General features: G+C 38.2%; 1 protein-coding gene and 1 pseudogene across 2 annotated transcripts in view; one reads left to right on the plus strand and one right to left on the minus strand.

Moving 5' to 3' along the window:
* The first annotated feature begins 778 nt into the window (after positions 1 to 778).
* Positions 779 to 19,882, plus strand: LOC127426816 (ATP-dependent RNA helicase DHX8-like; annotated as a pseudogene).
* Positions 19,883 to 20,882: 1,000 nt separating this feature from the next.
* Positions 20,883 to 22,779, minus strand: part of LOC127426992 (ETS translocation variant 4) — a 38,298-nt gene continuing 36,401 nt past the window's right edge. For both annotated transcript variants that reach the window (XM_051674266.1, XM_051674268.1), the window contains exons 11-12: positions 21,905 to 22,006; positions 20,883 to 21,779 (exon numbers count right to left, since the gene is read on the minus strand). In XM_051674266.1, the coding sequence (XP_051530226.1) occupies positions 21,552 to 21,779; positions 21,905 to 22,006 (330 nt within the window). In that variant the 3' untranslated portion in view covers positions 20,883 to 21,551. The remainder of the gene's footprint in view (positions 21,780 to 21,904; positions 22,007 to 22,779) is intronic.

Raw genomic sequence — 22,779 nt, forward strand, 5'->3', positions numbered from 1 at the left:
TAAGAATGGGATGTCACTTAAGTTCATAAGGCAGATCTAAAGGCAGATGAGCGAATACTTTTGGCAATATAGTGTATATCTGAAGTATATTCCCATTCATATTTTACATTTGTAAGTACACCTGGGTGACTAGGAACATGAAATTGTTCAGCCATGACTTCCTGTTTCAGAAGAGTATAAATATGAAGTAACACACAAGCCAAATTCCCTTAGTCATCTATCACAATGGGTAAGACCACATATATATGTGTGTGTGTGTGTGTGTGTGTGTGTGTGTGTGTGTGTGTGTGTATCGGAATATTTCACAATAAACATAAACTATATTGTTTCTATACTTATAATCAACTAATGATCAACAAACTAAAACTGATTGTTTAATATATTGTCATAGTTTTATATTTGATCATCGCAAAGCTTCATGGGATTGCAGTTAGTACCCTCATGAAAGACGGTAAGTACGCAGCCTTGTTGTACCTTTGACTTTTTATTGGATTTTCAAATACTTTTTTTGCCTTAAAATAAATTCTGTAATGTTTCGATTTACCCCGGAGCTGGTTGGTTTGGTTCATGCTTTACAACTCTTTAACTGAGTTTTTTTTTTTTTTTTTTTTTTTTCAGTCTATGGAAGATATGAATGGGGAAATTACTTCCGGAAGCCAGACGCTGAAAAAGTGAACGGCGTAAACGTTTTCATTCTTCCCACATACGACCGTTAGAGGGCGCTCGCAATCTAACCTGAAAGCGGAAGTTCCCAAACAAGAGAACGCGTTGTCATGTTCTTCCGGTAAATAAAACAACAACACTGCCGAAGGAAGATGGCAGAGATCGGAGAGGACGAGCTGAAAAAGCTCGACTATTTGTCTTTGGTGTCTAAAGTTTGTACAGAAATCATTTATGAATTAGCGATAAGGACCTTGGTGAGTTGATACATTTTAAGCTTAATGTTGTTGGGAACTGTTGCTTAGCTAACTGGTTAGCCACGCTGTGCGTTTCGAGTTAGTGTGTGCATCATTGAACTGCAAAAACATTTATTTTGTTGCACTGTTAGTTTATCTATAATCTGCCTATTTATAATTGAAATAAATACTGGTTACTGCCATTGATGTGGTCGTGTCCTGTAAGAGCTGCATGGCATGTTATTTATTTGAAAATCTTCCCAGTTGATCTTATTTATACCATAGTTAACTACAGGATTCCAAAACAGCACATTGTTATCACAGTAAAACTTTGATAATTTGGTATTAATCACCGCTGCCATCAAGCACTCTTAAACATAAAGCCACAGATTTGGATTTATTGAGGTTTTTAGTGTTGGCAGTTATTTATTAACTGATCTTTTGATGGGTAACAATGCTTACTGAACTAATTTTTAAAAGATTGATGTTAGACTTCGATACTTCACCTGCTGTTTCACAATAATTTATAGATTTGGCTGTAGTAACAGTGTACTGTGTGTTGTGTTTATCAGCTGAATTTGTAATCAGTCTTGCTGAGAAAAACCCAACTTTTGAAGGATTCAAGTCAGTACTTGTCAAAAATGGGGCAGACTTCACGGTAGGGTTGCTGCGATACCAAAACTTTGGATTTGGTACGATACCAGCCCTGGTAACTCTGTATCGATACTAAATCAATACTATAATCAACAAATAAAAAGCCTCAGATTTTTGATGAAATTACACAGAAAACAACTTGATTAAAAGTACTGCATAAAGTCTCACAGATAATTTTTTTTTCTTTTTTTTCTGGATTCCATGTTAAATGTTATGATCAAATTGTGTTTAATCAAATACATACAGCTTTAATTAAATAAAAATATAATATACACTGGTAGCCAAATGTTTGGAATAATGTACAGATTTAGCTGTTTCGGAAGGAAGTTGGTACTTTAATTCACCAAAGTGGCATTCAGCTGATCATGACGTATAGTCAGGACATTACTGATGTACAAAACAGCATCATCACTATTTGAAAAAAGTAATTTTTGATCAAATCTAAACAAGCCCCATTTCCAGCAGCCATCACTCCAACATCTTATCCTTGAGTAATCATGCTAAATTGCAAATTTGGTACTAGAAAATCACTTGCCATTATATCAAACACAGTTGAAAGCTATTTGGTTCATTAAATGAAGCTTAACATTGTCTTTGTGTGTGTTTTTGAGTTGCCACAGTATGCAATAGACTAGCATGTCTTAAGGTCAATGTTAGGTCAAAAATGGCAACAAAAAAAAGAAACTGCTTTCTTTAGAAACTCGTCAGTCAATTATTGTTTTGAGGAATGAAGGCTATACAATGCTTGAAATTGCCCTCAAAAAACTGAAGATTTCATACAAAGGTGTACTCTACAGTCTTCAAAGACATAGGACAACTGGCTCTAACAAGGACAGAAAGAGATGTGGAAGGCCCAGATGTACAACTAAACAAAAGGATAAATACATCAGCGTCTCTAGTTTGAAAAATAGACGCCTCACATGTCCTCAGCTGACAGCTTCATTGAATTCTACCCGCTCAACACCAGTTTCATGTTCAACAGTAAAGAGAAGACTCGGGGGTGCAGGCCTTATGGGAAGAATTGCAAAGAAAAAGCCACTTTTGAAACAAAAAAAACTAAAAGAAAAGGTTAGAGTGGGCAAAGAAACACAGACATTGGACAGCAGATAATTGGAAAAGAGTGTTATGGATCTTAACCCCATTGAGCTTTTGTGGGATCAGCTAGACTGTAAGGTGCATGAGAAGTGCCTGACAAGACAGCCACATCTATGGCAAGTGCTGCAGGAAGCGTGGGGTGAAATGTCACCTGAGTATCTGGACAAATTAACAGCTAGAATGCCAAGGATCTGCAAAGCTGTCATTGCTGCACGTGGAGGATTTTATTGATGATAACTCTTTGAAGTAGTTTAAATTCAAATTGTTATAATCATTTTTCACCTTATTAATGTCCTGACTATGCATTGTGATCAGTTGAACTTTGGTGAATTAAAGTACCACTTTCCTTCCATAAGTGCAAAGTCTGTACATTATTCCAAACTTTTGGCCACATGTGTGTGTATATATTATATATAAATGCAATTTTAATTTTGGTAAAATAAAATGCTGCACAAATGAGCTTCACAGTATTAATGAAAGATTAATGAGAAAAGGAAAAAAAATCTGATTATCTGTGGCTCAAGGCTGCAATGGCTGAATCACAACATGCTGATAAAACACTTGCATTTGTGACATTGCTTACAGATAATAATAAAACAGCCATTTAAAATTACATAATTGTTATTATGAGTATTATTGCTACTTTTTGAATATTTCATTTTTATTCAGTAGTTATGTTTTTCTTCAATTTCACGCATCCAGTTGAATGGAGATTTCATTTAAGCGGGACTTTAATTTTGACAGACGTTTGAGTTCTTCCTGTTTGTGACTGGTTAGTTATATCAAGTTTCCCATTAATGCTGTGATACTCATCGCGACTCTCGAGTTGAAAGCTCTGAGCTGCACTAATTGTTTACACCCGTTTATACTACATGAAAACTAAGCACCGTGTGAGAGAGAATCATGACAGAGCAGAGCGGCACCTCTTGTTCATTCTGTAGCGTTCAGCGCATGTGACTGTATATTATTTAATTAAATTACATCCTTCTGTTTAATGATCACACTTGGCCATATCCAGAGGTTTTTTTTTTATTTTCAAATTGTTATTGATTTCATCTCAAAACTGTCACATCTCATATCATTTTGCTAATGACTGCATACTGTAATGTGGTACCGAAATTAGCAACAAGACGATATCGTACCGTTATAATTTTTTTGGTATCGGGATTAGTACCGGTACACCGCGCAACCCTACTTCAAGGTAAGGGTATTATTTCCAACTGTAATTTGAGACTTTTTTCCTGTACCTCTGTAAAGAATTTGTTCTATCTGCAGTATTATGTCTTGTGAAATTTGAATGTAGTTTTGGACGTGTCTGACTCAATCTCTCTGTATTCAATCTCTGTCCTTCAGGATTCGCTCATCAGCAACTTCGTCTCATTCAAACAATGCGCCCTCCTGCGAAAGCATCTACAAGCAAAGGTAAGAGCACTTGGAGTTCTGTAAATTGTCTGGTTGAATTGCAGTTCATTTTGGATTTAACAATATCTCAATACATCCAAGTGTGCACCCTACATCATTATATATTTCATGATATCATGATAGATTTCCATCCCTCCTGTTTTATGATAATGTGATATTTTTTTTCTTGTGACCCTTATTGTACAGCCTCTTTGCCTATGGCTAAGCCAAAGAGTGAAAAGGACAAGCTGAAGGAAATGTTTCCAGCTCTGTGTAGACCTGATAATCCTACTACCAGTGTAATTCTTTTGTTCATTCTGATTATGAGTGAATGTTTTGTGTGTGTGATAAAAAAACAATCAGTAATCATTCTTTGGTACTACATCCATTCTTCTAACTAGTCTATGCTTGATGAGGATGATGTAAAAGTTGCTGTGGATGCCATGAAAGAGCTCGAGATGTTTATGCCCAGTGTTAGTGGAATGGACTTTAGCAGCAGCAAACATAGGTGAGAAACTGTTCTTGTTACAAACAAACATAAATTAGGTTCAATTAAACCTGATTTTGCACTGGTACTCTGTAGTCAGACAACACTATCTAACCAGATGCTATAGACTGTATGCGCAGTTGTGTATAAACCTACATTTTGTATAGAATTGACAACCTTCTTTATATAGACTGCTGAGTATTGGATTGTCTTGCGTTTACAAGGATGTTGACCAGGACACGGGTGAAGACCTAAACCCAAACAGGAGGAGGAACGTGGGTGGAGAAGGTCAGGAAGATTCTGCTATGAGAAACCCTGATAGACCCACCAACCTTAACCTGGGCCATGCTCCAGAGGTAGAGGATGACACGCTGGAACACAAGACTCACTAACATCTCAGATCCAGAGAAGTGGGAGATCAGACAGGTACATGTCCATCTATAAAGTTTATAGAATCTACTTCTTGATAATTGTTAAACATTTGTTTAAACGGTTGTTTTGTGCATCTTGCTCTTTCTGTTCTTAGATGATCGCTGCCAATGTGTTGTCTAAGGAGGAATTCCCAGACTTTGATGAAGAGACAGGAATTCTGCCTAAAGTAGATGATGAGGAGGGTATGTCATTGTCATTTTTGTTAGCATGTTACATTATATGCATGTTTATTTTTTCCGCATTCACTTTTGGTAAAATAAACATATGTTTTGTTTGAAGATACAGTATTAAGCACGTTTATTTTTACAATCTGTTAAGCATTTAAGTTTGAAGTTGGTCAAGTTTGTCATTGTTTATTGTCGAAGCCATCATTGTTAATTCACATGCTCTGATACACTGAGTTTTGGTGCTCATGTCTGGGACACAAGTTTGAATCCGGTTTGTGATGTTACTTGATGCTCTTCCCCCTCTTTCTCCCAATCGTTTCCTGTTTTCTCTATTTTACCCATCAATAAAAGTGCCAGATAAGATGGCAATAAATAAAATCCTTATTCTTTTGGCACACTTCACAATGTCATTGTTGTTGAAATACCAGCTGTCCAAACAGTCTGTCCTCACATTTAGTGTGTATGTTTTGTTGTTTATCAGATGAGGACTTGGAGATTGAGCTGGTGGAAGAGGAGCCTCCGTTCTTGAGGGGACACACCAAACAGAGCATGGACATGAGCCCTGTCAAGATCGTCAAGGTACGCACTCTCACTCGAAAGCTGCCTGAATAATGTTCTGCTGCTTTAAAAGAAGTAAAGATCTTGATATTTTACTAAACTAGACATAATGCTTGATTATAACCTGCTAGAGCTGAACAATTAATTGAATCATGAAGCGTCACTTACAGCATTCCATTTAAATTTACTTCCATTGTGTTAATTTTGCTATTTACAATTTTATAAATGGTTGAGCATTTTAAACACTCAGACTTGTCAGTTGAGTGCATAAGCCTTGTAACAAAGGTAGAATATTCCCATTATGATATATTAATGTAACAACAATAAAAGTAATTAAGGAACACCATTCTTGGCTTGTTTTTGGAAACGTAGCCTACATAAAGAACGTGGCTTGCATTTGCCCATACAAAGTAATTTTAATGAAAATGATATTAATTACAATATCAGTAGAAGGGAAATTATGATTTTTGTCATAATTGTGCAGCTCTATAACCTGCATATATTCTGTTTTTTTTGGCAGAACCCTGATGGATCTCTCTCCCAAGCAGCCATGATGCAGAGTGCCTTGGCCAAAGAGCGACGGGAGGTGAAACGGGCCCAGAGGGAGGCTGAGATGGACTCAATCTGATGGGCCTGAACAAACACTGGGTGGACCCACTGCCAGACGGTAAGACATTCAGACTTGCAGTATAGCTTTATCTGTAGTCTCTTGGATATGGAATAATGCTGCGTTCCATTCTAATTGGAAAGTCACAGTGTCCAACTTCCTACTTGGAAAGTGCAGTCTAATGCACTTAAAGTAATAGTTTACCCAAAAATGAATATTCTCATCATTTACTCACCCTCATGCCATCCCAGATGTGTATGACTTTTTCTGTTGAGCATAATCAAAGATCTTTGGAAGAATATTTAATTTCTGTACGTCCTCACAATGCAAGCGGATGGGTACCAAAACTTTGAAGCTCCAAAAAGCACATAACGGCAGCATAAAAGTAATCCATGTGACTCCAGTGGTTAAATCCATACCTTCTGAAGCAATATGACAAATGTGGGTGAGAAACAGATCAATATTTAAGTCAATTTGTTACTATAAATCTCCACTTTCACTTTTACATTCTTTTGTTTTTGGCGATTCACATTCTTTGTGCATATCGCCACCTACTGGGCAGGAAGGAGAATTTATAGTGTAAAAGGATTTAAATATTGATCTGTTTCTCAACTACATTTATCATATCGCTTTTGAAGACATTGATTTAACCACTGGAGTCTTATGGATTACTTTTATGCTGCCTTTGTGCTTATTGGAGCTTCAAAATTGTGGTACCCATTCACTTGCATTGTGAAGACCTACAGAGCTTAAATATTCTTTAAAAATCTTGGTTTGTGTTCACAAGAAAGAAAGTCATGCACATTTGGGATGGCATCAGGGTTAGTAAATGATGAGAGAATTTTCATTTTTGGGGGAACTATCCCTTTCCACATTGTTTGCATAAATGCATAAACATTGCTTAATTTGGTTGCCAGGAGATCTCTTTGTTGACAGTCGAACACCTGCAAAGCTAAAGGTAGCATTGCCATTTTGTTTATTTATGCATCATCCTCTGAGCAATGGGCAATGGAATGGAAGAAGATATCAAGTACAAATATCCTACATCCAACTTTGAACGAAGCACATATAATGAATATAAAGAAATTATAATATAATGAAACGTATATGGGTATTTTCACGAGTACCAGAAATAGTTTTTTAAAATATGTATTAAAGCTAGATTATTTGAATAAATTGAAGGGACTGTTGTGAGCACTTCATGTCCTCCATCAGAATAAAAGGAAAGGGGATATGAATGACACTGATCAGTGCTGATATACTTCCTGCCTATTTTCCATACTGTGGGATAGTGAGTTCACAGATGGCCATCTGATTTCCTGAGGTCTGCTATCGAGACAGATGGTAGCTGATCTGTTCTTAACAAGCCTATCTCTTCTGCTTGTATGCCCTCTGGCCTTGTATGAGCTCCAGTTACAGGGTTGCTATCTCTTTGTGCATCCCTAATAAATGCTTTTTCATGTCTTCACATGCACACCCATCCATACAGCTGACGGTAGGCAGATAGCAGCCAACATGTGGGGCATAGGTATGATGCCCAATGACATCCCAGTGTGGAAGAAACACACCTTTGGTGGCAACAAGGCCTCCTATGGAAAAAAGACTCAACTGCCCATCCTAGAGCAAAGAGAGAGTCTTCCCATCTACAAGCTGAAAGAGCAGCTCATTCAGGTGTGTGACTTGAACTTGTACAATGATGGCCAAAAATATTGGCACCCTTGGTAAATATGAGCAAAGGCAGCTGTGAAAAATATGTATTTATTGTTTATCCTTTTGATCTTTCATTCAAAATATTAACAAAAATATATCCTCTAATGGATATCAAACAATTTCAAACAAGTTTTATTAAAAAAATAAAATAAAAAAAGATATATATATTTTTGTCATATGTGTGGCACAATTATTGGCACCCTCTTACTCAATACTTTGTGCAACCTCCCTTTGCCAAGATAATAACTCAGAGTCTTCTCCTATAATGCATAATGAGGTTAGAGAACACATGGCAAGGGATCTGAGACCATTCCTCCATACAGAATCTCTCCAGATCCTTCAAATTCCGAGGTCCACATGGCTCATTTGAAGTTCCAGTAGTGTCTGGCAAACCAAAGATGCTTGAATTTGTTGTTGGATGAGAGCAGAGGCTTTTTTCTTGAAACCCTCCCAAACAACTTGTTGTGATGTAGGTGACGTCTGATTGTAGTTTTGGAGACTTTCCGACCCCAAGACCCAACTGATTTTTGCAGTTCTCCAGCTGTGACCCTTAGAGAATTTTTGGCCACTCGAACCATCCTCCTCACCGTGCTTGGAGACTATAGACACGCGTCCTCTTCCAGGTTGATATCGAGTTGATTGGAACTTCTTAATTATTGCCCTGATGGTGGAAATGGGTATATTCAATGCCTCAGCTATTTTCTTATAGCCATTTTCCATTTTGTGAAGCTCAACAACCTTTTGCCGCACATCATAACTTTGGTCTTACCCATTGTGATAGATGACTAAGGGAATTTGGCTTGTGTGTTACTTCATATTTATACTCTTCTGAAACAGGAAGTCATGGCTGAACAATTTCATGTTCCTAGTCACCCAGGTGTACTTACAAATGTAAAATATGAGAATATATATTTTATGGGAATATATATGGGAATATACTTGAGATATATTTTACTCATAAGAAGTTCTAGGGGTGCCAATAATTGTGCCACACATACACTACCGTTCAAAAGTTTGGGGTCACTTTTCAGAAATGTTTCTCATGATCTTAAAAACCTTTTGATCTGAAGGCGTATGCTTAAATGTTTGAAATTAGTTTTGTAGACAAAAATATAATTGTGCCAACATATTCATTTATTTAATTACATAACTAAAATTTTATAAAAAAGAAAAAGTTTTTGAAATTGATGACTTGGACCGAATAATTAAGAAAAGCAGCCAATAAGTGCCCAACATAGATGGGAACTCCTTCAATATTGTTTAAAAAGTATCCCAGGGTGATACCTCAAGAAGTTGGTTGAGAAAATGCCAAGAGTACATGTCTGCAAAACCTAGGCAAAGTGTGGCCACTTTGAAGATGTTAAAATATAACATAGTTTTGATTAATTTTTGATTTTTTTTTAAGTCACAACATAATTCCCACATTTCCATTTATGTTATTCCATAGTTGTGATGACTTTACTATTATTCTAAAATGTGAAAGAAATAAAGAATAAGTGACCCTAATCTTTTGAATGGTAGTGTATATTTGACAAAAATATTTGTTTTTATAAAACTTGTGTTGTGTTTGCAATTGTTTGATATCCATTAGGGGATATATTTTTGTGAATATTTTGAATGAAAGATGAAAAGTATAAACAAAGACATTATTCACAGCCTTCTTTGCTCATATTTAAGAAGGGTGCCAATATTTTTGGCCACCAATGTATTTGTATTCATCTGAATCAAGACTTTAGTTGTGCTAAGAATCCACTATTGTGTCTTTACAGGCTGTCCATGACAACCAAATCCAGATCGTGATTGGGGAGACTGGATCAGGGAAGACCACTCAGATCACTCAGTACCTGGCTGAGGCTGGATACATGACAAGAGCGAAGATCGGTTGCACACAGCCCAGAAGAGTGGCAGCCATGTCTTTGGCTAAAAGAGTGTCAGAGGAGTATGGTTGCTGTTTAGGTCAATAGGTAAATGCTAATTCCCATTAAAAAATAAATAAATTCTACCTTCACAATATCAACAATCTAATACTTTATGCACAATCTTCCACTTTGTGACCTTACAGTCATTGTAGAAATATTGTACACATACAGCTTCCTTCTAAAGGCCAAAGTATACATTGTTTGTCCATGTTGCTGATCGCTCCACTCACAGTATGCACGGACCCAGACTTTTCGACACGGATAGTCCTCGTCTGTGCGCATCGTCGCCGCATGCGCCTGCCGTGGACTGTACTAAAAGAGTATCACAAAGCAGTCGTAATGCACATGCGTCGAATGCGCTGTATTCGCTCGTGGTCAAAAGTGTATACTTTGAAAGGCAACACGCTCAACCGGCTGCGATACGATCCGGAACACTTAGTATACCCAGGTTTTAAGGCAGTATCTTAGAAATTATATGTCACAAGTGACCAGTTGGAAACACTACATAGGCAGTAACTTTATGCATCATATAAATAGTGCTTCTCACGCAAAGACTCGGCTCACAATTGGTTTTAGTGTAGTTTAGTGTTAGAATCTTGCTAAGATAACAATGCGATACTCTAATTTACATAAAAACACACAGCACACACCAATGTTGAGAAAACAAGTCCGTTTTTAATTAGATTGGACTATGTTGTATAAATTATGTTTAGCCTAATATAAACTTTATTTCTGTGGCTTTGTCTGCCATCAATGGATTTTTTCACTGAGCTTTTCGTAATTAACCTAATTATGCTGCTTACCTTTTGGAAGAGGCTTTGCCTCAGGCAGCACCCCTATGATGCTGCTTATGTAGAGCCATAATGTCTCGATCTCTTTCGGTGTCTTTGTAGGTGGGCTACACCATCCGTTTTGAGGACTGCACGAGTCCAGAAACAGTCATTAAGTACATGACATACGGTATACTGTTAAGAGAGTGTCTGACTGACCCTGATCTGGGCCAGTACGCTATCAGTATGTTGGATGAGGCCCATGAGAGAACCATCCACACAGATGTGCTCTTTGGTCTGCTCAAAAAGGTAATTCCGCTGACTGAGGCTTTGTACAAACCAGCAGTGGGTGTTAAAAGTGTGGTATCCTGAATTGATGGCTCAGGTTAATCTCACTGACTCTTAGTAAGCTTTTCACTATTTGTCCATCTCTCATTATGAGCCAATTGTAATGGTATCTTCTGTCTTTTATTACTTAGACTGTACAGAAGCGAACAGACATGAACCTCATTATAACATCTGCTACGCTGGACGCTGTGAAATTTTCACAGTACTTCTATGAGGCACCTGTTTTCACTATCCCTGGTTGCACATACCCAGTGGAGGTTTTGTACACTAAAGAGCCTGAGACTGACTATCTGGATGCCAGTCTGATCAGAGTCATGCAGATCCACCTCACTGAGCCTCCAGGTAAACTTTCCACATGCTCTGATTATGTGCATCAATTTCATTTATAAAACCCCACTGCATATTAGAGCTGAGCTACACTCTGCATGGATTATTCACAATATATTTGCTATGATTTTGCTGCTGAATTTAAAATTTGAATTAACTGTGAATATCTCAATGACTTGAATGCTTTTAACATTTATTTGGCCGATAAGTTTCCTAATGAACATGTCATTCAACTAATTTTGTGATCCCTTCTTGATTATATCAGCAGGTGTTTTAATAGTGCCTCTGATTTAATCTTGCATGATGTTGGTTAGTTTAAATCAGTTCACTGTAATTTTCAGTGAATCGAGTCAAAACTGATCCAACGTATCATTGCAACTGATCCAAATGTTCACAGAAGTCCTATGCTTCCTGATTTAAACAAACTTTCATCTTTTAAAGCCATTTCAGAGCAAATTTATAAATATCAAGATATATATTGAAATGCTAAAAACTACTGCAATGTAATTTGTGAAAATTAAGCCTATTGTAGTAAAAAATCCTCTTTAATGTGCAGGTGACATACAGGTGCTGGTCATATAATTAGAATATCATCAAAAAGTTGATTTATTTCATTAATTCCATTCAAAAAGTGAAACTTGTATATTATATTCATTCATTACACACAGACTGATATATTTCAAATGTTTATTTCTTTTAATTTTGATGATTATAACTGACAACTAAGGAAAATCCCAAATTCAGTATCTCAAAAAATTAGAATATTACTTAAGACCAATACAAAGAAAGGATTTTTAGAAATCTTGGCCAACTGAAAAGTATGAACATGAAAAGTATGAGCATGTACAGCACTCAATACTTAGTTGGGGCTCCTTTTGCCTGAATTACTGCAGCAATGCGGCGTGGCATGGAGTCGATCAGTCTGTGGCACTGCTCAGGTGTTATGAGAGCCCAGGTTGCTCTGATAGTGGCCTTCAGCTCTTCTGCATTGTTGGGTCTGGCATATCGCATCTTCCTCTTCACAATACCCCATAGATTTTCTATGGGGTTAAGGTCAGGCGAGTTTGCTGGCCAATTAAGAACAGGGATACCATGGTCCTTAAACCAGATACTGGTTGCTTTGGCACTGTGTGCAGGTGCCAAGTCCTGTTGGAAAATGAAATCTGCATCTCCATAAAGTTGGTCAGCAGCAGGAAGCATGAAGTGCTCTAAAACGTCCTGGTATACGGCTGCGTTGACCTTGGACCTCAGAAAACACAGTGGACCAACACCAGCAGATGACATGGCACCCCAAACCATCACTGACTGTGGAAACTTTACACTGGACCTCAAGCAACGTGGATTGTGTGCCTCTCCTCTCTTCCTCCAGACTCTGGGACCCTGATTTCCAAAGGAAATGCAAAATTTACTTTCATCAGAGAACATAACTTTGGACCACTCAGCAGCAGTCCAGTCCTTTTTGTCTTTAGCCCAGGCAAGACGCTTCAGACGCTGTCTGTTGTTCAAGAGTGGCTTGACACAAGGAATGTGACAGCTGAAACCCATGTCTTGCATACGTCTGTGCGTAGTGGTTCTTGAAGCACTGACTCCAGCTGCAGTCCACTCTTTGTGAATCTCCCCCACATTTTTGAATGGGTTTTGTTTCACAATCCTCTCCAGGGTGCGGTTATCCCTATTGCTTGTACACTTTTTTCTACCACATCTTTTCCTTCCCTTCGCCTCTCTATTAATGTGCTTGGACACAGAGCTCTGTGAACAGCCAGCCTCTTTTGCAATGACCTTTTGTGTCTTGCCCTCCTTGTGCAACGTGTCAATGGTCGTCTTTTGGACAACTGTCAAGTCAGCAGTCTTCCCCATGATTGTGTAGCATACAGAACTAGACTGAGAGACCATTTAAAGGCCTTTGCAGGTGTTTTGAGTTAATTATCTGATTAGAGTGTGGCACCAGGTGTCTTCAATATTGAACCTTTTCACAATATTCTAATTTTCTGAGATACTGAATTTGGGATTTTCCTTAGTTGTCAGTTATCATCAAAATTAAAAGAAACATTTGAAATATATCAGTCTGTGTGTAATGAATGAATATAATATACAAGTTTCACTTTTTGAATGGAATTAGTGAAATAAATCAACTTTTTGATGATATTCTAATTATATGACCAGCACCTGTATTGGTGTTCTTGACGGGTCAAGAGGAGCTCGACACGGCTTGTGAGATCCTATACGAACGAATGAATGAAATCCTTGGTCCTGATGTCCTAGAGCTAATTATCCTCGCAGTGTTCTCTGCCCTGCCCAGTGAAATGCAAACCAGACTCTTTGATCCAGCACCACCTGGAATTAGAAAGGTCCCAGTCCCAGCTTTCTCTCTTTTTTTTTTTTTTTTTTTTTGTCACCTCTTACATGTACAGTGCATCCGGAAAGTATTCACAGCGCTTCTCTTTTTCCACATTTTGTTATTTTACAGCCTTATTCCAAAATGAATTAAATTCATTATTTTCCTCAAAATTCTACAAACAATACCCCATAATGACAACGTGAAAGAACATCACATGTACATAAGTATTCACAGCCTTTGCTCAATACTTTGTTGAAGCACCTTTGGCACCAATTACAGCCTCAAGTCTTTTTGAGTATGATGCTACAAGCTTGGCACACCTATTTTTGGGCAGTTTCTCCCATTCTTCTTTGCAGGACCTCTCAAGCTCCATCAGGTTGGATCGGGAGCGTCGGTGCACAGCCATTTTCAGATCTCTCCAGAGATGTTCAATCAGGTTCAAGTCTAGGCTCTGGCTGGGCCACTCAAGAACATTCACAGAGTTGTCCCGGAGCCACTCCTTTGTTATCTTGGCTGTGTGCTTAGGGTCGTTGTCCTGTTGGAAGATGAACCTTCGCCCCAGTCTGAGGTCCAGAGCGCTCTGGAGCAGGTTTTCATCAAGGATGTCTCTGTACATTACTGCATTCATCTTTCCCTCGATACTGACTAGTCTCCCAGTTCCTGCCGCTGAAAAATATCCCCACAGCATGATGCTGCCACCACCATGCTTCACTGTAGGGATGGTATTGGCCAGGTGATGAGCGGTGCCTGGTTTCCTCCAGACATGATGCTTGCCATTCAGGCCAGTGTGTTCAATCTTTGTTTCTCATGGTCTGAGGGTCCTTCAGGTGCCTTTTGGCAAACTCCAGGCGGGCTGTCATGTGCCTTTTACTGAGGATTGGCTTCCGTCTGGCCACTCTACCATACAGGCCTGATTGGTGGAGTGCTGCAGAGATGGTTGTTCTTCTGGAAGGTTCTCCTCTCTCCACAGAGAAATGCTGGAACTCTGTCAGAGTGACCATCGGGTTCTTGGTCACTTCCCTGACTAAGGCCCTTCTCCCCCGATCGCTCAGTTTGGCCAGGCGGCCAGCTCTAGGAAGAGTCCTGGTGGTTCCAAACTTCTTCCATTTACGGATGATGGAGGCCACTGTGCTCATTGGGACCTTCAATGCTGCAGAAATGTTTCTGTACCCTTCCCCAGATCTGTGCCTCGATACAATCCTGTCTCGGAGGTCTACAGACAATTCCTTGGACTTAATGGCTTGGTTTGTGCTCTGACATGCACTGTTAACTGTGGGACCGTATATAGACAGGTGTGTGCCTTTCCAAATCATGTCCAGTCAACTGAATTTACCACAGGTGGACTCCAATCAAGTTGTAGAAACATCTCAAGGATGATCAGTGGAAACAGGATGCACCTGAGCTCAATTTTGTGTCATGGCAAAGGCTGTGAATACTTATGTACATGTGATTTTTGTTTTGTTTTTTATTTTTAATAAATTTGCAAAGATTTCAAATAAACTTTCATGTTGTCATTATGGGGTATCGTTTGTAGAATTTTGAGGTAAATAATGAATTTAATCCATTTTGGAATAAGGCTGTAACGTAACAAAATGTGGAAAAAGTGAAGCGCTGTGAATACTTTCCGGATGCACTGTAAATGCAAGCTTTCCTATATATTTCAAGTGTAAACCGTAACAACCATCTGCATGTACTTTTTTTTTTTTTTTTTTTAGGTGGTCGTTGCTACCAACATTGCAGAGAATTCTTTGAAAATTGATGGGATTTACTATGTGGTGGATCCAGGTTTTGTCAAGCAAAAGGTTTATAACTCCAAAACTAGCATCGATCAGCTGGTTGTTACCATGATCTCTCAGGTAACATCCATTCCTAGTGACTGAGAGAACATGTAGTGAACATACAGTATATAAAGTGCCCTATAAATGTAATGCCATTTATTAACCCTGTTTTTGTGGTCCATAGGCCCAGGCTAAGCAGCGAGCAGGCAGAGCAGGTAGAACAGGCCCTGGCAAGTGCTACAGATTTTACACCGAACGTGCCTACAGAGATGAGATGCTCACCACCAACGTACCTGAGATTCAGCGAACTAACTTGGCCAGTACTGTACTGTCTCTCAAGGGATGCCACTAAATTAATTCCCCGGTTCTCTTTACAGGGTTGTGGAAAACCTGGAAATATCAGGAAATTTTATAATGGTTATTTCCAGGCCTGGAAAAGTCATGATGATAATCAAATGGATAATTCACCCAAAAATGAAAATCCTCTCATCATTTACTCACCCCATGCTATCCCAGATGTGTATGACTTTCTTTCTTCTGCTGAACACAGATGAAGATTTTTACAAAAAATATCTCAGCTCTGTTGGTCCTCACAATGCAAATAAATATTTACCAGAACTTTGAAGCTCCAAAAAGCATGTAAAGGCAGCATAAAAGTAATCAATACTACTCCAGTGGTTAAGTCCATGTCTTCTGAAGTGATACGATAGGTGTGTGTGAGAAATCAATCAATATTTAAGTCCTTTTTTTACTATAAATCTTCACTTTTTTTTTTTTTTTTTACATTTTTGGTGATTTGCATTTATTTATTGATATATTTATTTTTGGGCATATTGCCACCTACTGGAGGGGCTTGGTCAAAGGTGGAGATTTATAGAAAAGACTTAAATATTAATCTGTTTCTCACCCACACCTATCATATCGCTTCAGAAGATGTGGATTTAACCATGAGTCTTATGGATTACTTTTATGCTACCTTTGTGATTTTTGGAGATTCAACGTTCTGGCAACCATTTACTTGCATTGTATGAACCTAAAGAGCTGATATATTCTTCTAAAAATCTTAATTTGTGTTGTGCAGAAGAAAGAAAGTCATACACATCTGAGATGGCATGAAGGTGAGTAAATTATGAGAATTTTCATTTTTGGGTAAACTTTCCCTTTAATAAATTAAGTCATGGAAACTTCTGTTGTGAATAAATGTTTGTAGTTATGCACAGGTCTTTTGTTGGTTAGAAATTCCTCTTTTTGAGTGCAATCTCTGTATACATTGTTTTAAAATCCTTGTCTAGTAATACAAAATGTCTCTCCAATCAGGCAGTGGGCATCAATGACCTGTTGTCATTTGACTTCATGGATGCTCCACCCATGGAGACCCTTATCACTGCCAGGGAGCAACTCTACACTTTGGGAGCACTGGATGATGAAAGTCTGCTCACACGCCTTGGATGAAGGGTAAGTGAAGAATTGAGCATTTACAGTTGAAGTCAGAAGTTTACATACACTTAGGTCGAAGTAATTAAAACTCATTTTTTTAACCACTCCACAGGTTTAATATTAGCAAACTATGGTTTTGGCAAGTCGTTTATGACATCTACTTTGTGCGTGACACGAGTAATATTTCCAACAATTGTTTACAGACAGATTGTTTCACTTTTAATTGACTATATAACAATTCCAGTGGGTCAGAAGTTTACATGCACTAAGTTAACTGTGCCTTTAAGCAGCTTGGAAAACTCCAGAAAATGATGTCAAGCCTTTAGACAATTAGCCAATTAGCTCCTGATAGGAGGTGTACTGAATTGGAGGTGTACCTGTGGATGTATTTTAAGGCTTGACACCATGGGAAAATCAAAAGAAATCAGCCAAAAATTATGGACCTCCACAAGTCTGGTTCATCCTTGGGAGCAATTTCCAAATGCCTGAAGGAACCACGTTCATCTGTACAAACAATAGTATGCAAGTATAAACAGCATGGTACAATGCCGCCATCATACCACTCAGGAAGGAGACGCATTCTGTCTCCTAGAGATAAACGTAGTTTGGTGCAAAAACTGCAAATCAATCCCAGAACAACAGCAAAGGACCTTGTGAAGATGCTGGAGGAAACAGGTAGACAAGTACCTATATCCACAGTAAAATGAGTCCTATATTGACAACCTGAAAAGCAGCTCGGCAAGGAAGAAGCCACTGCTCCAAAACCATCATAAAAAATCCAGACTACAGTTTGCAAGTGCGCATGGGGACAAAGATCTTACTTTTTGGAGAAATGTCCTCTGGTCTAATGAAACAAAAATGTAACTGTTTGGCCATGACCATTGCTATGTTTGGAGGAAAAAGGGTGAGGCTTGCAAGCTGAAGAACACCATTCCAGCCGTGAAGCATGGGGGTGGCAGTATCATGTTGTGGAAGTGCTGTGCTGCAGGAGGGACTGGTGCACTTCAGGAAAAAAATGGCATCATGAGGAAGGAAAATTATGTGGATATATTGAAAGCAACATCTCAAGACATCAGCTAGGAAGTTAAAGCTCGGTCGCAAATGGGTCTTCCAAATGGACAATGACCCCAAGCATACCTCAAGTTGTGGCAAAATGGCTTAAGGATAACAAAGTCAAGGTGTTGGAGTGGCCATCACAAAGTCCTGACCTGAATCCAATAGAAAATTTGTGGGCAGAACTGAAAAAGTGTGTGCGAGCAAGGAGGCGTCCAAACCTGCCTCCAGTTACACCAGTTCTGTCTGGAGGAATGGGCCAAAATTCTAGCAACTTATTGTGAGACGCTTGTGCAAGGCTACCCAAAATATTTGACCCAAGTTAAACAATTTAAAGGTAAATCTACCAAATACTAACAAAGTGTATGTAAACTTCTGACCCACTGGTAATGTGATGAAAGTAATAAAAGCTGAAATAAATAATTCTCTCTACTATTATTCTGACATTTCATATTCTTAAAATAAAGTAGTGATTCTAACTGACCTAAGACAGGGAATGTTTTCTACGATTAAATGTCAGGAATTGTGAAAAACTGAGTTTAAATATATTTGGCTAAGGTGTATTTAAACTTCTGACTTCAACTGTATGTACTGAAAAAGAATGGAACATACTCCTGTAAGGGTTTTGGGTGTACAAGCATCAATTCCCATATGAACTGAACAAGATAAATGTTTCTTGTCTCTGTTTGTGTAAGATGGCTAAGTTTCCCCTGGAGCCCATGCTGTGTAAGATGTTGATCATGTCTGTCCATCTTGGCTGCAGTGAAGAGATGCTGACAATTGTGTCAATGATCCCAGTACAGAACATCTTCTACAGACCAAAGGTGCTCCTCCAGGCAACACTGCCCACACACAAACAGTTTCCAGATCCATGAGTGATCAAGCAACAGTTTAAATCAATAAGCCAAGTCTGTGTCGACTCCAATAAGGAATGCAAGCAGACTGATGATATTTATCTCATGTCTTTCATCTGAATCTCAGGACAAAGAAGCTCTGGCAGACCAGAAGAAGGCCAAGTTTCACCAGCCTGAGGGAGACCACCTGACTTTGTTGGCTGTTTACAACTCATGGAAGAACAATAAGTTCTCCAACCCCTGGTGCTACAAAAACTTACATCCAGGCGCGATCTCTTCGACGCGCTCGGGACATTCGCAAACAGATGCTGGGCATTATGGAAGGGTGAACTTTAGAAAGCTTTCCTCATGTTACGTTACACACTGTACATTTTACACAACATAAGTATTGAAAAATCTTTGTGTCTTGGACCAGGCACAAGCTGGACGTGGTATCGTATGGTAAAGCCACAGTGCGTGTGCAGAAGGCCATCTGCAATGGTTTCTTCCGGAATGCAGCCAAAAAGGACCCCTAGGAAGGATACAGGACCCTTATAGACCAGCAGGTGGTGTACATCCACCCATCTAGTGCATTGTTCAATCGCCAGCCAGAATGGTAATCTTGCAAAAAGAGTGTAATTGCATTAAGGGGTCTATTATTATGTATGTTTCTTGTGCTAAAGCTGGTTTTGCTCTCCTCAGGGTGGTATACCATGAGCTTGTGTTGACCACCAAGGAGTACATGAGGGAGGTGACCACCATTGACGTGAGGTGGCTAGTAGAATTCGCTCCAGCTTTCTTCAAAGTGTCCGATCCTACACGCCTCAGCAAGCAGAAGAAACAGCAGAGGTTGGAGCCCCTCTACAATCGCTACGAGGAACCAAATGCCTGGAGAATCTCCAGAGCCTTCAGACGACGCTAGAACATTCTCAGAAGGTTCTCATAGCCTGCAAGTGTCTGATGCTGCTGCTGGCCGAAGCAAAGACTTGGGGCAGAGTGGAGGATAACATGAACAGATGCTACAAAAATGTGCTTAAAACCCTTCTTTCTGTAAGGGCCCATTTGTAGGTGCCAGATTCCTCCCTCTACTGTGAACTACATTTGAATTTAAAAGGGAAGTTCCCTCAAAAATCAAGGTGACCTGATGTTCTGCTTCTACTCTATGATTTTTATGTTTCACTTCTGTTTATTTTACACTGCTGAGAGGCAAAGATTCTCACTTTGAATCTTAATAACTGAAGGATCAAAATATGAAATTAAAAATGGTTAACATTTATAATAAACTTGCATAACATTAATAGCCCTACAATAAATGCTAAATCCGGTCAGTTTAATTTTTCGACAAGCTAATCCTTGAACATGTCTAACTGATCATTTTTACAATGCAGCTGCTTTTTTGTTCATTGAGCCGTTTGTCGTAGAATGTGTTAATATCAGTGAACATTAACTGACTTAAATGCTGGGAGAGTTTTGGTTTTATTCAGTTATCTCCAGTGCAGAGGTCTGGTCTTATTAAAATGAACAGGATGTTTGAGTCACTTTCCCTATCACACTCAGATCTCATCCTTATTTTGGAATTTTTGCAGGATCAATTTATCAGAATGTAGTGGAGGTTTTGTATTGTAGCGCTTTTATTGGAGGAAACGACGGCGGGGTGGAAATGACCAACATTTTTAATATTGTTACAGCCTTTATTGTCCTATCTTGGGATCATTTGTCAACTTAAACTGTTTTCTTTATAAAGGCCCACTAGGATTGTTGTTTCTGCCTTTTGCCAAGTATTCCATTGGTTTACTATTGGAGTGTGTATTACATGTAAACTCTGAGGCTACATTTTTGGTAAATCCCCCAGAAATAAGACTTAAATTCAGTATTTTTATGAAGGCAAATAAGGAAAAAGTAAAGAGACAAGGTATTTAATATATATCTAACATGATTTTCTTTTATGCTTGCAGAAAATGATATAGCTACATGTTTCAAGCATTAACAAGAATCTCAGTCTCAAAATATAATCCTAATTCATGTATTTGACAAGAGCCACAAGAGAAATGAACAGTTTCCAAAATGTTTGTAGCAGTTCAACAATATATAGGTACAAATGTTGTGCATAGTTGACCAATCCAGACTTTATTTCAACCATAAAGTCTCTAAATAAGACATCATCTTATGGATGGATACATGGGAGTTCCCAAAGGCTGTCTACTCAAGTGTGTCCTCTGGTAAATATACTATTGCCACTAACATAAAGAAATGTGTTTTATGATTGTCAGACTTTATACTGGGGGTTAATATTTAGTGGAGACTAGGGCTAGTTGTCACTTTCACTCTATAGTCAATTTCTGTATAGGCATATACTTTAAAAGCTTTGAACATTTATAGGAGAAAAAGGTATGGTTGAAAACACATTAACCAATTGTGTCAGCATGCCCCAATAATAGGGCCCAAACAGATCTGAGCTTTATTCATTATCATATAAGTTGAAGATTTCATTGCAATCATAAGAAACAGAGACTGTTCTCATGGTATAGTAGTAATATTGGGTCTTTATTAAGCAATCTCTTGAACCACAGTAATGTGTTTAGATTAGAGAGGCCTCACAAGTGAGAGGAATGTGGAGTCCCTAATGAGATTTAATTAAAAAAAAAAACATAGCCGTATATACAAGTGGATGGGGTGTGCATGTGCAATAGATGCAGGGAGAAGTAAACTGAGAGGACTGGGATGGGAGAATGTTGGTGGCATTAGTACATGTAGCCTTTGGAGTATGGTTGAGAGCCCATGTTGGTGGCAGCTGGTTCAGGAGGGTAGGAAACCCCATCATCGAGGTGAGATAGCGGTACTGTGTCCTCTTCATTGACATAGCGTTCGAATTCTGCCTTCAGACTTGGACGCTGATTGTCAGGAAAAGCCAAGGATATAAGAGCTTCCGGCTCACACACAAATTTGTAAACATAACGCTCGCCTGCCACCTAAAAACAAAGTTTAATTTCAGTGAACAGTGTAATGAAATCAAAATAGTAATCAAAGTTGGTGATATGAAGTATTACTTCTTAATATAGTCAAACTTTTAAGTTAAAATAGAATTATGCCATACCTTTTGCATAATTCCCTTCTCATAATAGTAGCGCAAAGAGCGACTCAGTTTGTCGTAGTTCATGGCTGGACGGTTCTTCTGCATCCCCCACAGTCTTGCCACCTTGAGTGTCAAATAAAAAATTATTTTATATATATATATATATATATACACACACACACACACATACATACATACATATTCACACTGTTCTACATTTAATATTTGGTCATAATAGCAAAAGGGCTGCAACAAACTTATTTTGATAAACGATTAATCTAACATTTATTAGGCAATTATTGCAACGATTAATCATTAGCTTTTAACTGATTATTCAGCTTGTGCCCCAAATTAAAAGGTTATTAAACATGCTTAATAACAGTAAAGAGGACAAAATCTTTTAAAAATACCTCTAAATGACATTCACTGAATTAAAGGGAACATACTCAAGTTTAAATCACTAAAGAAATTCACTGCAAAAAATCCTATTGTTATCAAGTGTTTTTGTCTTGTTTTCCATTTAAGATTGTCTAAAAATCCATAAAACAAGATACATTTACTTGAGAAGTAACATATATGATATGTAGACTTGCTTTAAGAGAATGTATCTTAAATATAAGTGTATTTTGTATATAAATGTATTTTTTCACTTATACTTCTGCGAGTGCAGTAAAAACCAAAATATATACTTATATTCAAGATCTATTCTCTGAAAGCAAGTCTAAATATCTTATATGCTGCTCCTCAGGTGAATGCATCTTTTTTTAAAGGATTTTTAGATATTTGTATTAATTGTATTAATATTATATTCAACATTCTCAAATAGTTTTTTCTTCTGCAGTACAGCTGCTAAAGAAAATGTACATTGTTTTAAAGGAGTTTTAGATATTTATATT

The sequence above is a fragment of the Myxocyprinus asiaticus genome, chromosome 36 (assembly GCF_019703515.2).
Source record: "Myxocyprinus asiaticus isolate MX2 ecotype Aquarium Trade chromosome 36, UBuf_Myxa_2, whole genome shotgun sequence".
NCBI classification, from domain to species: Eukaryota; Metazoa; Chordata; class Actinopteri; order Cypriniformes; family Catostomidae; genus Myxocyprinus; species Myxocyprinus asiaticus.